General features: G+C 46.8%; 1 protein-coding gene across 2 annotated transcripts; it reads left to right on the top strand.

Annotated features, from left to right (window-relative positions):
• The first annotated feature begins 6085 nt into the window (after window positions 1-6085).
• Window positions 6086-17399, top strand: LOC110488591 (spondin-2). Of its 2 annotated transcripts, none has more exons than XM_036942717.2 (6): window positions 6086-6762; window positions 10509-10733; window positions 12808-13028; window positions 15566-15757; window positions 16087-16258; window positions 16379-17399. In XM_036942717.2, exons 2-6 carry the CDS (start codon window positions 10514-10516, stop codon window positions 16564-16566), a joined length of 993 nt encoding a protein of 330 aa, XP_036798612.1. In that variant the 5' UTR covers window positions 6086-6762; window positions 10509-10513; the 3' UTR covers window positions 16567-17399. The 2 variants fall into 2 exon arrangements, with proteins under 2 accessions (XP_036798612.1, XP_036798613.1); XM_036942718.2 differs by having other exon boundaries at window positions 6472-6762; window positions 10514-10733.
• Window positions 17400-17657: the final 258 nt, after the last annotated feature.

The raw sequence follows: 17657 nt of genomic DNA, 5'->3' as shown, positions 1-17657 counted from the left end.
CCAACTCTGTTTACAATCCCTGCTTGTCTGTCTATACGGGCACAGGGGTGATGCAGTGCCAAACAATCCAGCAGCTTTATAGGCAGGCAGGTGAGATGGGTACAGTCATAGCACCACAGGGATCGGGAGGGGGGGATGCCAACCCCCAAATTGCCACCACATGTACCATCCCTAGCCCCTGATGAGACTGTTCTTCATTAAAAAGCAGTCTAAACCTTTTGGTCCCCCCCCCGCCCCCCCCCCCCCCCTCCATGGAGGTAGTCTGCCCATCTAAGCTGAGCTAAGGCACCCTTAAGACTACTCTATCGTGGGTGCACACTTGCATGGAGGTACTCTGCCCATCTAAGCTGAGCTAAGGCACCCTTAAGACTACTCTATCGTGGGTGCACACTTGCATGGAGGTACTCTGCCCATCTAAGCTGAGCTAAGGCACCCTTAAGACTACTCTATCGTGGGTGCACACTTGCATGGAGGTACTCTGCCCATCTAAGCTGAGCTAAGGCACCCTTAAGACTACTCTATCGTGGGTGCACACTTGCATGGAGGTACTCTGCCCATCTAAGCTGAGCTAAGGCTACTTTATAGGATGCAATGCCACCTTAGATTAACATGATGCACTTGATGCTGTTTTTAATTGAATTTGCACTCCCTACTCCCTTTTGAAGAAATTTCCCTCCGAGTCCTTTGACCTTGGACCAACACTTAAGAGTAGAGAGTTTGTTTTCCTACAGTGGTATTGTTTTCCTTCCTCACGAGGAACTGCATTTTCCATAGACCGGTAGACAAAAACAATTTAGTCAACTCAAGTCAGTTACCGTTAGGCACATGTACAGCCTATTTAAATATACAGCATATTGCAGATTCTAGAAGGGAAAATACTTTCCTCAGCAGAAACCAGCTTTTTACCAGGCTGATTCACTGGTCTCTGTGTTCCACTGTTTCCTACTCGGGGCTGGTTGTTGTGCAACAGGCTGGGCTGCTGTGGTGCATTCCCCTGTCAGACCCCACACTGGCCCTGGACGGAGATATTTATCTGTCCCTCGTTTATGTTAGACGGGGAAGGGGGATCAATACAACCTGGGAATACACAGGTGGACCTGAAAAAATGTAGTTTAGAGGGAAGCTTGTTGGTTACTGCCATGGTGGGTTGAGGTCATACGATGGGGAATGGGGTGTTTTGTTTTGGGGTCATCGCTGAAGACCGGACTAGATCCTGCTGGCTACAAACGTCTGTTCTGTTGACTAAGCTTTACTTGTAAAAAACTTGCAAGCTTAGTTAATTGCAAAACCCTTAGGTAGGTCAGCGTAATAGACTTTTGGGGATTCGCGGGTGTAGTTTGGTGACGGGAGTTTTTCCTGGTCAGGAAAACTCCAGGCCCCGTGGATGAGGTAACTAGGGAAGGTTGTATGGTCTAAAGCGGTGTTTCTCCGGTCTTGGAGTACCCCCCCCCCAACGGTACACATTTCTGTTGAAGCCCCGGACAAACATACCTGGTTCAACTCATCGAGAGCAAGTTGAATCAGGTGTGCCTGTCCAGGGCGACAATAAAACATTCGCACAATGAAGTTATACTCGAGGACTGGAGTTGGGGAAACGCTGGTCTTGGCTCGGACACACCAATAGAGCTTGCCGCCCGAGAGTACTTAGCACCTCTGAACAGAGTTCCGGCTGTAATTTTACAACCGAGTGCAAACCGATTTTACATTTAGAATCACTTGAGAATGTTGGCAGTCAGACATCCACCAGGGAGGGCGGTCCCTGAAACCCAGTGCGCCAATTGATCGGCAGACAAGCGGCAGATCAACATTCAGTGTGGTGTGGTACTTAAGTGGGATTAAAAGTGTTTCTTGTTGACACGACAGAAGACGAGCTCACGTAATCTCTGTGCATGTATATGTGGAATTAATTAACCGCGACAAGAGACTCCACAGGCCCTCATGCTCAATCAAAGGTTTGTGTTAGCAACCCAAAGACAAGCGAACAAATATTTACCCATGCTCTCATTCCCATCTAAATATTAGTCTTGACAATGAATGGACGGCTTGGAGATTGCATCATAAGGGGTGACATTGGTAGAGTTCCCTGTTTATTCCCGATAGTCCTGAGTACGGTACGTACTGTCTGTTCACTCTGTGCCGTGTGTGTGTAGCCTATTAGATCAATGGATCAACTTGACACATTACAAGTGGATGGTCAATAAATGTTGTTTACAGTGTCTGAATAGAAAGAACAGTATTTATTGGGCCTACTTTTTCCATCCCTGGTATCCCTTATGAGGGTGTCTCAATAATGGAGTTATAAACCCTGAACTCCAGCTGTGGCTAGTATGGCACAAACCCAGCTATCGTGGTTATGGTACCAGCCATTGTTTGTCAATATTATTCTCGCTATTGGCTTTTGCCACTGTTTACTTGGCAAGTGTGAGCGGGTGTTTGACGAGGGGACTGTGTATGCTTATCTGTGTGTGGGTTCTACATTGATCATGTGTGGTTGACTCCTATCGACTAGCGCTCTAGTTGTCTGCTCTGCAGATGTGTGCACTCTGCAGTGACTCAAATTCAGGGCAGGCCAGTGTGATGTTCCACTCTGCTCGTGGTCTGTATGTCTCAGTATTATGTGTATGTGTCTCAATGTGTAAATCTAAGTGTGTGTGTGTGTGTGTGAGGCGTTTTCCTCTAGGCCAATGCGAGCCAGCCAGTGTTGACGCCCAGCTCTCTGTCATTAATCAGCAGGCAGGGGAAGTCTAGGTTTTCCCTGTAACCTCCCAGCAAACAACAAAAGCTCCCACAACTTTAGAGAACGCCCATCCCCCTAGAGTCGATGTTCACGGTGTTCTCCGTTCTCAGATGGTGTTCTCTGTTTTGCTCTACGACCCCCACAAGTGTCACAGAACTCGTCTGAAGGTGATCCGGTACAGGGCCGAAAAATGAATGGAAGTGAATGGGGCATGTCCATGTCAAAGGTATACGGGTCATTCCACTGTAATTAAAAAAATTTAAAAAATCCTGAACTTTCTTGAATCTCTCAGATATAGAACAGACACTTCAAAACATACTTCCTTTTGATGTATTTTCATGTATGAATATTTTATTCAATGTGTTTCTTTGGGCTAATAGCAGTAAGGCTATATAGATAAAAAAAATATGAATACCTACATGAGTCATACAATTCCAAATCAAATAGCCAAATGATCCTTGCTATGACCATCTTCAAACAATGCCATATGTTAGCTTAGGAGAAACCCAGCCCCTGCCCCAGACCCCCCCCCCCGTATTCAAACTTTTTCGGTGGGAACCCCATTTTTTCCGCCACAATTTCTGGGGACCCCATTTTTTCACGAGAACTTCTCACTACCCCATCCCACACAAAATCTAATGACACAAAGTTAAAATCAGTACATAAAATATTTTACATCATCAAATAACCTTCAATTCACTACATTTTCATCTCTTATCAAAATGAAAGGAACCAATTTTTACTTCCAACATTTACCAACATTTACTTCCCCAAGGTTTTTACAAAAAAATCTCTATATATTTTAAACGTTTGTATATTGTACTATACAAAAATCTGTACTCTTAATTTTTTGTTCCTAAAAAATATATTGAACAAAAATATAAACGCAACATGTAAAGTGTTTCATGAGCTGAAGTAAAAGATCCCAGAAATGTTCCATATGCACAAAAATCGTATTTCTCTCAAATGTTTTGCGCACATTTGTTTGGATCGCTGTTAGTAGGAATTTCTCCTTTGTCAAGATAATCCATCCACTTGACAGGTGTGGCAAATCAAGAAGCTGATTAAACAGCATGATCATTACACAGGTGCACTCTATCACTCTAAAATGTGCAGTTTTGTCACACAACACAATGCCACAGATGTCTTAAGTTTTGAGGATGTGTGCAATTGGCATGCTGACTGCAGGAATGTCCACCAGAGCTGTTGACAGATAATTGAATGTTCATTTCTCTACCATAAGCCTTCAACGTCATTTTTAGAGAATTTGGCGGTCTCACATCCGCAGTCCATGTGTAACCACGCCAGCCCAGGACCTCCACTTGCGGCTTCTTCATCTGAGGGATCATCTGAGACCAGCCACCTGGACAGCTGATGGAACTGAGGAGTATTTCTGTCTGTAATAAAGGCCTTTTGTGCAGAAAAACTTATTCTGATTGGCTGGGAGGGCATAGGCCCATCCGTGGCTGCGCCCCTGCCCAGTCATGTGAAATCCATAGATTAGGACCTAATGAATTTCTTTCAATTGACTGATTTCCTTACATGAACTGTAACTCAGTAAAATTGTTGTGCTGCATTTATATTTTTGTTCATTATATATTTAAAAATATATATACATATATATATATATATATATATATTTTGCAACCGCACTGCAGTGCAACCCCGACTTTGAATACCACTGCTATAGGGGTTAAGAGTCTCATTGGGTCATTACCTTTTTGTTTCCATGTGAATGTTCCAGTGATGTGCAAGAACAGATTCCAAGAGAACGTGTCTTGTCAAACCGAACACAGCAAACAATTCTAGGGAGAGAGAGCGTTTTTGTAATGTTTCCCAGTAATGTTTCCGGGATGCTTAAGGGTCCAGTTTTCCATTTGTTAGAATAATATTCCTTGTATGTTAGCAAAAACCTCTTTGTTACTATTTAGCATGTTCTGGCGTTCAGTTAGGAGAACATTCCATACATTCTAATATTAATGTGGTAGACACGTTTCATGGGAACATTGCAAGAACATTCCTGTGTACGGTTTACGATAATATTCCATCAACGTCACACCAAACATACACAGAACATGGTTGCCATGTTCTCAGAAAATAAGATCTTAATGTTCTAGACACATTTCATGGAAACGCTACTAGACCGAGACCGGGTGAGAGAGGGCTAGATAAGTGAATGGTGGAAAGAGAGGATAAAGCGAGAGAGAGGGAAGGAGGGAGGGAAGGGGAGCGGAAGTTGAAATAGAGAGGGAGAGAAACAAGGAGGTAAGGAAGATAAGGGGCAAGAAGCTGTTGGAACGAAGTCACTCATATTTCTTCTTCTTCTTTCTTCAACCGTTCTTCCCTTCCAGTTAGTTATTCATTTATGTTATTTATTTATGCTAACCTTTATTTAGGCAGGGAGTCCCATTGAGACCAAGGTCACTTTTCCAAGGGAGCTCTGCATGACAAGACCAGCAGCAAATTACACAATAAAATGCTACAACATATACTACAGTCAAGGCAGGAGCACACCCCAAACAATACATCTGAAAAAACAAGTGCCTTCCTCCGTGAAAGAGGTCCTCTACCAACAATCTGAATTGCCTGAAAGGTTTGTAGAGGGTTCACGGTGAGGCCATAGTGGCCAGGTAACCCAGGCTGCGTCTGCATGCTACCTCATTCTTCTTGTCATCCCTTCACAGAACAGCATAAGGGAAGGAACGTCCTTAGCTTTGGGATAAGCCTGGTCTGAGACCCTGACCTTTGTGGTAGCCCACACCTATGGTCTGGAGGATGGAGGATCTTAAATGGACTCCACGGTCTGCTTTGAGAGGAGGATAGCTCAAGGCTTAAATATTTCGAGATTACATGATTGTTCAGAGATGCTTTTGAGTGTGTGTGCTTGTTTGTGTGTGTGTGTGTGTGTGTGTGTGTGTGTGTGTACCCTAATTTTAACTCCTAAACCTAACCCCTGAGCCTAAAATAGACTTGTTCCTTGCGGGGACCAACGAAATGTCCCCACTTCGTTGTTTTACTATCCTTGTGAGGACCAGAAGTCCTAGTAAAATCAAGCACACATACACTCAGTCACACTGCAGCCCAACACCTGGATCAATAGCCAGCTCGGTAATGGAGCCCCTCCTAAGTTGCCCATGTGTTTAGCAGCTGTGGCTGTGGGGGAATAGTTATGTCAAGACACAGACAGACAGACAGACAGACAGACAGACAGTGCTTTAATACACCCTCCTTCCTTCACTTCACTGACCAGAGGAAGTTTCTCCAGTGGAATCATTAGCTGGATTGACCACTAAGGCTTAACCCTGTTCTATTCATTATTGGATGGAAGCACTTCCCTTTTCCAGAGCCAGACTGCTGATCTGTCATCATTCAACAACCAGACTTTTGGGATTTCTCCGCCCCAAATGTAATAATTAAAAAAGTTCAGGGAAAACGTTAACACTGTACAATCGGAATGTACCGACTGCCAAGTAAGATCTATTAAGTTGTGGGCAACATGGTGTTTGATGACCTTGTCAGCAATATGAGGTTAGGGGTTTTCACAGCAACACGGAGACGGCGGGAGAAGTTGTGTGTGTACACACAGAGAGAGAATGAGGAAAAGGGCGGAAGAAAGAGGGAGAGATACTATAGAGGAGAAGGGGGGGGTGCTGTGCACTGCCTTCCCATACAAGGAGAGGTAAGGGGAGAAAAGAAGGGGAGGGAGAGAGAAAGCTAGAGAGAGGGGGGGGGGGGGGTAGAAGGGGATACAATGAGGGAGGAGGGTGGAAGAAAGGGAGATTTGGAGAGAGATAGAGTAGAGTGAGGAAGGAAGACTGTGATAAGGCTCCCTGCCTCCTGCAACCAGACGGACTGTGCCAGTGGAGAGAGAGAGAGAGAGAGAGAGAGAGAGAGAGAGAGAGAGGGAGAGAAAGAGAAAGAAAAGGAAAGAGAGCGAGTGACTGGAGCTGAGTATTCCTTGCTGTCGTGCTGTCTTTCTGTCCTGCTGATATATCCTCTGTCATTTACTGAGTCGTCCTTCCCAGGTAAGAAACTCAATCTACAACCCTGAAGGTTCGATTCAGACACTCTGAGTATGTGCATGAGTATTAGTGTGCATGAGTGTGTGGTTCTGTCAGACCCGGGTTCAAATAAATGTGTATTTGGTATTTCAAATACTTTTTCTTTGACAGTATATTCAAATACTTATTTCAAATACTATTTTCAAGTACCTGGGTTAAATGCCTGGGAGTGTATTTGAGTCAGTGTATTAGAATTGTTCAAATACTTTCTAAGTGTATTTCCAAATACATGAAAATATTCAACTACTTGTCTTTTCAAAATAAATATATCTAAATAGTTACTTTGAATGTATGTCAAAGTAATTGAGATATTTAAAATAGTATTTCAACCCAAGTCTGGGTTTAGTATGTGTGTATGTGTATGTGTATGTGTATGTGTATGTACTGGTCCCTACTGTACATCTCTATTTGTGCATTCCTTAGTGTGTAAGTTTGTTTTTACATGATGTGTGAGTTGGTATGTATTTGTGTGTATGCTACTGTTACCAAAAAGGCAAAGGTGATAGTGCTGTCTGCCTCTCTCTCTTCTCTCCCTCCTCTCTACTCTTTCTCTTTCTGCTGAGGGTTTGGAATAAAATAACAAAGCCGGGTATCTGGTGAATGCTTCAGCATTATGTCCTTCTCTCAAACCCTGCATTCATCTGCATGTTTCTCTCCTTCTCTTAACTCCTGCCTACACTGGCATCGCTGTGGTTTGTCTTCAGCTTGCATTTGGAAGAGAGGAATCATCTGACCTCCTTTCATGGTGTGTGTGTGTGTCTTAATGTGTATGCTAGTTTGTGTGTGTGTGTGTGTGTGTGTGTGTGTGTGTGTGTGTGTGTGTGTGTGTGTGTGTGTGTGTGTGTGTGTGTGTGTGTATGTGTGTGTTGTGTGTGTGTGTGTGTGTGTGTGTGTGTGTGTGTGTGTGTGTGTGTGTGTGTGTGCGTGTGAGTCCTGCACTGCATGAGGTTGGTGTAATTACACAGCGTAGGTCCACATGCAACATGTTTGGCATCACTCCACATCCCCTTGTTTTATTGTGTCTCGTGCACCAGAGAAATCCAGAAAAACTGCTTTGTCTAAGTCTGCTAGTGGGTCGACTGATGAATCCTAACGTGTGTTTAGCTGTGTCTATGTATGAGGCTGCGTCTGGGCTATGTCTGTGCGGACTGATGAATCCTAACGTGTGCATTTAGCTGTGTGTCTATGTATGAGGCTGCGTCTGGGCTATGTCTGTGTCGACTGATGATACTTAACGTGCTGTGTGTTTCCAGCCTGTGCTGTCTCTACGCTGATGAGAATGAACGTGCCTACAATATGCTGTGTCTGTGTTTCTCTGTGTCTATGTGACTGATGGAGATTGACAGTGAGTAGTCAGTGCCGTGTTAATCTCAGCGTGTCAGTCAGTGGTATTGTTCATCCTCTCCACTGAGTACTGACTGTACCCCACTGCCTTGACGCACTTCCAGCCCTTACATGTCTAACCTTGGATTAAAAGAGATTCATTATGTTTTTTTATTTAACCCGGCAATTACGGCTTACCAGGGAACAGTGGGTTAACTGCCTTGTTCAGGGGCAGAACGGCAGATTTTTTACCTTGTCAGCTCGGTTACTGGCCCAATGCTCTAACCACTAGGCTACCTGCCGCCCCATACCTTGACATACCTGCTATGTTTACACAGGCAGCCCAATTATCATGTTTTTTACACTAATTGGTGTTTTGACCAATCATGTCAGGTCTTTCCAAGTCAACTCTTTTTCAGAGCTGAACTGATTGGTCAAAAGACCAATTAGTGAAATAAATACCAGAATTGGGCAGCCAAAGATTGTCGAGAGATTAGCACCAAACAGCTTTCCAGTGACACTGTCTGTCTAGATTCTAGAGGGAAAGGGGCGAGTGATGTTGAGAGGTTGTTGCATATGATGTTTCTATAGGTTAAGATACAGTTTCTGTGCCCTTATCCAGCCAGCAGGCACATGATGCAGACAGGGCCAGTCGAACAGCACACACACGCACGAACACACACACACACACGCACGCGCACGCACGCACACACACACACACACACACACACACACACACACACACGCGCGTGATCGCACGCACGCACGCACGCACGAACACACACACACACATCACACAACACATTGTCCCTGAAGCCTATTTTCAGTTGTGGATACTGTTACCTCTCCAATATAGGCTGCTCCAAAACTCTACTCAAAGTCTATTCTCATGGCGTACTGTGTTGTAGTGGAGGGTGAACGCAAGTTAACCTAGTTTTTTTTGCTTGACAGTTATCCACCTTTTGCAGAGAAATGCATTTAAAGTATTTTTTTTTACCCCGATCGGCAGTCACACCAATTCTTCTTCTTTTTTTTACCACTACATCACTGATGGCATATCACGAGTAGGCTGCCGCGATAGTTTACTGTCTGCAGCTGTATATGTCAGTGTGCATGTTACCCATTTACTTTCTCCTCTACACTTATATTTACAACCGCAAAGTTTAACAGGCATGGTAAAAATACCATGAGTATGGAGGCAGAGAGGAGCCAGCTCTGTCATCTGATCATCTCAGCGGCTGCAGGTCTGCTGTACCCATTTTGCAGGAAGAAGGGACGGGTCACACTGGCGACACACACACCTACACACACACCCGCACATTCTGAGGGCAGTCTGAGAATAAGCTGCAAAACCACTGTACCCTCTTCGTCCCTTTTTGGTCCAGGACGTTCAGTGTTCAGACTATAACCGAAAAAAAGAAACGCCAATGCAGTCATAGTCTATTCCCTCTCTGTTCAGAGCGGAAACCATGTTGTCTGCACACACACACCTTAGTGGGGACAGAAGGCATATGCACACACACACACACACACAAACGCACGCAGGCACGCACGTGCACGCACGCACACATGCACGCACACACACACGCACGCACACGCGCACGCACACGCACACTGAAAATAGCCTTGCCAGGCTGTTGTTCTGTTATTTTAATTCTACCAGCCTCATAAACAGGGCGGTAAATCAGGATAGGGGGCAGGGGACTGAGGGGCGTGGGACACAGAACAGGCAGCGTGGATCTGGCAGTACGGCTGATTTACACTCATCTCCGGGAGCATTGTAAATCCCCCTTAAGCCCTGATGTACAGTGGCAGAGTACAGGGAACCGGGGCTCACGCACACACGCTCACACACACGCACGCATGCACACACACACACACACACACACGCGCGCGCGCACACGCACACGCACACGCATGTACACCTGCAGATACACAGATGTCTTTATAGACAACCAACATGTGCATATACGGTATGGATGGTCCACTCTCCCATTAGCACATACAGTATGACTCAGCAGTGGTCAGGTCAGGGTCAGGGATGTTTTGAGGATGGTCAGTCAGTGAGGTCAGTCAGCAGGCTTTATGTCTATCCTTAGAATGTCGGCCATGTTTATTTTGGACCAGGGTCTTATCCAGACAATACAGTGACATTGATGAATGCTAACAGTTCGATGGCCTCTACCCTCTACCCTGCCCTCTGACTGCCCCTGCCCTGACCCGACATACTGGGATGATACAGTATAGAGTAGAGTACAAGGAAACTAGTTTAACTAGCTGTCACACATCCTGACCTGGACTCTTAGTGTCAGTGTCTTGATGAAACTCCATCCTACTCTTTTGCGAACACTTGTAATTGACATTTCTTCTCTTCCCTCTGTGTCCAGTTTAGATGATGTCATCGAAGCTCCTATCCTGCGGTTGGCTGCAGCAGCTGCTGGTGGTGCTTCTGAAGCTCACCCTATCCTTTGCTGGACCGACCAATGGGACAGAGTGTACGGCCAGAGGTCCTGCCTCCTACATCCTGGTATTTACGGGTCACTGGAGCCCCCAGACTTTCCCTAAACAGTACCCACTGTTCCGACCCCCTGCACAGTGGTCCAAACTCATAGGTGAGATGAACCACTGATTTTGCTCAGTCCAAAATCAGGCCCTAACCACTACCTCTAGACACTTCATGATACCCCCTTGATGATCAGAATACAGACACAGCGTATACTCCTTATAGTCGTCTCAATTACCTATAATGGCCTCCTCTCTTTGCCTTTTCCCCTCATGACAACTGGTTGGTGGAATGGAAAGGACACATCACTTTTCACCCATAAAGCCCTTTCACATCAGGGCTCACAAGGGAAAAAGGGTGAAGGAGCGAGGCTATTTTAAACAACAGAGACAGAGACATTGATCGATAAAAAGCGCGCGCGAGAGAGAGAGAGAGTAGACCACCCACAGTTCCCCATACTCTCTAGAGAAAACCATGTTACAGAGAGAGATGGGGAGAGAGAGATGCTCAAGGAACTCTTGTGGTGAGTTGACAGACCAGGTAAAATACAAAGGCTGCCTTGTACTCAGCAGTCTTAAGAGTGGCATGTCTCTATTTGTGGTCACCTCCCTTCTCTTGCTGACTTCCTCCCTCATCCTCTCCCCCCTGCGGTCAGGGAGCAGATCAGGGATAGTAGGCCTGACAGGGATACTGGCTCGGCCTGCTCCATTCTTCACCTGATCATGTGCTGGAGGTTTGAGGGCTCACAGCTGGCCAGTTAACCTGTTCTGGGCCTCCCCTTCCCCCCATGGCCCGGCCCTGCGCTCCCAGTCCACCTCCACACACACAAGGGGGAGAGAGAGAGAGAGGCTAAATGCTACCAGATGATACAGGGCGGGTACCCCACAGGTTCTCTCTCTTACTTACTCTCTCTCCTTCACTCTAGCTCACTCTCCCTCGCCCTCACCCTCCTCCTCTCAATTTTGGGGCTGCTGGGGTCCTGGAGGCAACTAGGGGCTATGGTGGTTTTTAGAATGTGGTGGGGTCAGATGTCTTCCCTCACTAAAGGAGGGAGGAAAGTGGCATCAGGCTCTACTTGGCTCTGCCCTGCCTTGCCAGCGTGGATGGATGGCAGAGGTGTGCGTGTGCCAGACTTGATCTCTGCATCACTGTATGTGGCCGCTGTGGGTTTGTCTGGCTTCCAGAACTTCCAGCCATGCCCTGTCAGCCTGCCAGTGGGTGATGGCCTGTTGCTGCATATAGAGACAGTAACGTTGCACATAGACCCTGGGGACATGGACACGCCTCTGATGACTTAGACTGGAGGGGGCCAGGGACAATGAGCCCAGGGAAGACAGTTATATAAGATAGTTATTAGTCACTGAAGAAGAAAAACATGACTCATTTTGGGTCTGGGAGTTGAGGAGGGCGGTCGTTAATTTGCGGCAAGAAATTGAAACGTTACGTGAATCTGAATCTTAATCTGTATTATTGGGTTTCAGGAACTTGACGCTTGTGGGAAACCTGCTAGTATGGAAATTCAATTAAGTGCATAAGTGACGGGGGTTGAGGAGAAACAGGATAGTGTGTGAAGTGTGTTTTTGTGGGTGCGTCGGGAGTGTGCGTGTGTATGCACGTACCCGTGTGTGCGTGTGTGTGCGCGTGTGTGTGTGTGTGTGCGCGCGTGCGTGCGCGTGTGCGTGTGTGTGTGCGCGCGCGCGTGTGTGGATCCTGCGGTTGGCTAAGGCAGAGATGTTATAAAAGAGACTGAGACTGTGTGGTTGTTAGTTTGTCTGACTGACCCTCTGCTAGCCTTATAACCACTGATCCCGGGCCAAGTGTGGCTTATAATGAGAGTGACAGGACAAAGAACAGATATCTGACTCAGAATCAGTTCTTAATAAGGACAAAGCGAGAACAAAGGCAACAATCCCTAGTAAAGAAAACAGCAGAAATGTGAGACATCAGAAAGGGGGGAAGGAGGTAAACGGTATGGGGAGTGAAGAAACAGAGACAACAAGATGAATTTGTAGTTTTATATAAATTATTAACCTTTATTTAGGCAAGTCATGTGTGTGTAAAGAGATCATTAATGCAGTGAGATTAACTCAATCTAGATGAGAGTGATGGCATCAAGGCAAGGAGAATGGAAGAAAAGATGCATTTTCAGTGCCTTTCACTGCCTCCCTGTCTTCTCCCAACAGCTATCACTCACAATGGGCAGCATCGGCTGTTTCAGGAGGGGGCGCTGGCGAGTATAGGGGTGCAGAACTTTGCTGAGGTGGGGGTAACTGTGGAGCTGGTGAAGGGGGCGAAGGATGCCAGGAAGAGACGGGAGGTCGGTGCCATGTACAGAACAGCGGGCATCCCCACTGGCATCGGACACAGCTCCACAGAACTGCTGCTGCAACCTCGGAGCCCACTGGTAGGCATCACACACACCCACGCAGGCACGCAATGCATGCACACACACACACACACACACACTTTGTTGCTTTACATAAACCTCTTCACAACCTTTCCACCATCCGTTCTGCTCTCCGCTCCAACCACAAATCCTTACCAACACTCCTTAACTCAATCCATTGTCAACTCATGACCCGATCCCACCACAGGCAAATCCCTTGACTCACTCCACCCTCCCTGGCCAAACACTTAAACACTCTTCTACAGTGCTCCAATCAGACTAAGTTTAGCATCCAGCCCTACGGCCACAAACGCCCACATCCGTCCTGCCTGGTCTGGACTATGTCTGCTGTCTCCCCCGCTGAACTCAGGGCCCAGGAGGGGGCTTCATGGGGCTGATGCTGGAGCTGGGAGTGAGGCTGTAACAATAGGCAAGGGCTGGGGCTTAGACTAGGGCTTTGGCTGGGGGTTGGGGTTGGGGTTGAGCAGGGGCTGGGGTTGGGGTTGGGGTTGGGGCTGGGGCTGGATATGGGAGTGAGGCTGGAACGATAGGCTGGGGCTGGAGCTTGTGGCTTAGGCTGGGGCTGGGTTTGGGACTGAGGCTGGGCAGGAGGCTAGCCATTCTAGGTGGATTCTAGGCTGCCTGGGGCCTGTGTCTGTTTGTTTATCTTTGCCCTCGCACTTAGCTGATGACTGAAGTGGAGAGAGGGGGAGAAAGGGGCAGAGAGAGAGAGAGAGGGAGGGAGGGTAGCTCCTGGGGGTTTGGAAATAGAAGGGCCACAGAGTGGAGCTGGTGATCTACATTTTGTTTATTAGTAATTCCACACCTGGAGCCCGTTGTGCAAACAACCCCCACGAAAAGCATCTCTCTCCATTGCTGTCTGCCCCATACTGAAGGCTGGAGTTTGTCTGGCATTCTCTGATCTAAATGTGAGGTATGTGGTGTGTGTGTTTGTGCTGGCCTGGCCAATCTGTTTTTAGATCAGTGGGTAGCAAGGCGGAGAATGGGGGCATGGAGATGTGTGTGTCTTTGTGTGGAACGTGACAATGATGGCTCAAATGGTCCTTCTCTGGAAATACACAAAGAGATACACACGTAGGCTTATGCTTATTACGCACGCACGCACGCACACACACACACACACACACACACACACACACACACACAGACACACACACACACGCACGCACGCACACACACACACTCTCTCTTTTCCACAAAGCAAACACATTTGCAATGCTCCAAACATCCCCACATGATTCTCATCTCCATATTCATAAAACCCCATTCTATTTCTGTCAAGCACATAATTGGAACCAGACAGATAACAAACAATTCACCAACTACCAGAACCAATCGAGTCTACTCTACACTAGGAAACCACCGCACTTCGACAGATTAGTGCGACCAGTTATGCATATTTCTTTAAGCTTCTGGTACTGCCAGGTTTGGACGGGTTGCGGTTGGGGATTTTTTCATTCTCTGGGCCTGGGACTCCTCTGTGGGCCCTGGGGAGAGCATGCCTAAATGGAGTGTGAGTGTGATTATGGGACTATAAGTGGGTATCAGTGTGTGTCAGCGAGTGTCTCTGGCCTTCAAGTAAAAAGCGCTGCCCCCGCGGTGGACAGATCAAGCCAGAACATGTTAGGATAGATACGCCGCCTTCCCACTCGCTGCACAGGCCAATGAAATGGATATAGCAGGAGGGATTCCTGGAAAAACCACCGTTTGAGAGAAGGTTTAGAAAGATGAGAGGAAGGATGGAGGGAGGGAGCGAGGGAGTGAGGGAGGGAGGGAGGGAAGGAAGGAGGGATGTGAGCGAAGGAAGGAGGAGGTCAGTGAAGGATAATTGTCAAAGCGGATGGAATAGTATAGATGCCCCTGGGCTAGTCGGTAGTCTCTCTAGTCTCTGTTAACTCCTCATCCCTCACTGTGTGTCACAGGATAGAAACGCAACACTGATGTCATCCTCATTTGCTTGCTGCTGCAGCTTCCCAGAGTCCAAACTCTCCACACCACTCCACCCTAATGCACCTAGTGCACTTTGATGCCTGCCCCATCCCACCCCATATAAGCCTGTCCACTCTACCCCATCCTGTCCCACCTCAGCCCAGATCCACAAATAGCAGGCGTCCTTTCCCGAGGGAGGCTGTGCTCCCTTCCTGGTCTTTAATGTGCTGTTTTCTGGGCGCCTGCCACCCCGGAGCCGGTTCCCAGGACGCTTCCTGCATGAGGTCACTGTCTTTCAGGAAACATCCATCACAGAGGAGAGAGGGGAGTAGAGGAGCATAGAGTTGAACCCCACACAGGAAACAGCGGGTGTGCTGGAACGGGTGGACACACACGTCAGGCTATTACACAACCAGGATGTGTAAAGCCAATGACCGATTTTGTCCATGCATGTGTTAGCTTCAGCTATAATCCTGTCTTATTACCACAGCCAATATTACACACACATGATCTGAATACTGTACTGTAACTAAATTATCGCATTTCATTTCTCTACCTCATTTCATTCCTCCCCTTTCCTCTCCTCCCCCCTTCTATGGACACAGCTCTCTCTGATGGTGAAGGTGATCCCTAGCCCTGATTGGTTTGTGGGAGTGGACAGTCTTAACCTCTGTGAGGGCGGCCAGTGGAAACAGGAAATGACCCTTGACCTCCAACCCTTGGACTCTGGGACGGACAGCGGCTTCACTTTCTCTTCACCCAACTATCCCACCGTCCCTCAGGAAAACATCACACGGGTGAGACAGACGACTTCTCTCCTCGTTTCACTTTCACCTAAGGGGGAAAGAGGGCCACGGAGGTAGCCCCTTGCTCTATAATGACTATGGTGTAGGCATGCTACTAACATTCCCCTAACAAGGAAGACTTGAAAGTGTAATTGAACTTTTTCCACTAACACAAAGTCACAGTTAAAGCACACAGCTTTGAATTATTAAGAAGTACCGGTAATAATCTGAGATTAGTGTATGTTTTAGTGTGTGTTTTAGTGTATGTTTTAGCGTGTGTTTTAGTGTGTGTCTTAGGGTTTGTTGTTGACCGTTTTCTATATGTTGTTGTCCCCCTTCAGATAACTTCCCAGATGCCCAACCACCCAGCCAACTCCTTCTTCTACCCCCGTCTCACAGAGCTCCCGCCCATAGCCTCCATACGGCTGACCAGACAGAGCCGTTCATCTGCCCGTCAAACTCCCATGTCCAATCACATTCTGCCTCACCCTATCCACCCTCAACGCTTCTCAGGTAGGTCTCTTTCCCTCACTTTCTCTTTCTTTCTCCCTCTCTCTCTGTGATTATATTGATTCATTTAATTTCTGTGTTATTCATTCACCACATCTCTTTCCCTCTCCCTCCCTATCTCAGAGACACCGTTAGACTGTGAGGTGTCTATGTGGTCATCCTGGGGTCTGTGTTTGGGGCCCTGCTCCAGGGGAGGGGTCCGCCATCGTACCCGCTACATCCTCCTGCGGCCGGCTAACGCCGGAACACCCTGCCCCGAGCTGGAGGAACAGACCGAGTGCACACCACACAACTGTCTGAAGCGCCAGTGACCCCCGACAGAATAGGGTGAAGTTGCCCCAAGACACTGATTTAAAGTCAGTTTTAGGTTTAGGCCAGTAAGGTTAGGATTCGGGACTGTAAGCTGATCATAGATCTGTGCTTAGGGGGAACTTCTAATTGGAGCCACACCCCTGGCAGTCTCCATGGTAACACTGGGACTCAAACATACACAGACCACAATAATGTAAGCAATGGACTCTTTCACTGCAAAACGCACAATCTCTAGACCCAGATAAGTCTTAAGTGGTGGTGACTTGTTGGTGTGGTCTTTATGGAGTACTCTGGCAATCTAAAGACCAACTAGTCCTGACTTGTATTGAGAAACACTGTTGTTGACTGATTGACAAGTACCCACATGACAAAAGAGCACAATGACATTATCAGTGGACATGAGAGACAGACAACTATGTAGAGGATCTTCACTGGCACACACACACACACACATGCCCTTGTACACAAATAATACACTCTTACTTTGTGTAAACTGGGACATTGATTTACATGGGAATCCTATACGATGCTCAGCCATCATTCAACATAACCACACAGACAGATGTATAAATACCCCTTTCACAAGACACAACTGATGATGGCTCACTGTATCCCAGTACCCCATGTCAGAAAACCCTAGCCAATATGGAGCGAGGCGGTTTCATAAAAGAAAAAGGGATACAGGTTTAAAAAAAAAAAAAAAAAAAACAAGAGCAGTTATATCTGTTGTCTCTCTTAATATGTAGGACATATTTTGTATATACTGTATGTTCTGTTGTATCGTTGTATCTTGTGTAACTCATGAAATAAATATGGAGGTGTTTTCTGTAAATAGAAACTCCTGTGTTATGTGGAGAGCCAAATGGAGCCAAACAGTCTTAACATGCTAGTCATGTAAAAGCCTTGTCCAAATGTGAAAATGCTGTCACACTGAAGAACGCCCTTGAATTATGTCTAATAGGAGTTCCAGTAATCCACAACGACATTAACTTATTTGTGTCTTGTATGCCAGAGTGTAATTTTAACAATATTGAAACCTCTTTATTGGTCTGGCCAAGGCCTTTGGCTACTAAATAAAGACATGGAGTCA

The sequence above is a fragment of the Oncorhynchus mykiss genome, chromosome 14 (genome assembly GCF_057628025.1).
Source record: "Oncorhynchus mykiss isolate SJ-2025 chromosome 14, ASM5762802v1, whole genome shotgun sequence".
Lineage (NCBI taxonomy): Eukaryota > Metazoa > Chordata > Actinopteri > Salmoniformes > Salmonidae > Oncorhynchus > Oncorhynchus mykiss.
This window is presented reverse-complemented; position numbering and strand designations above follow the sequence as displayed.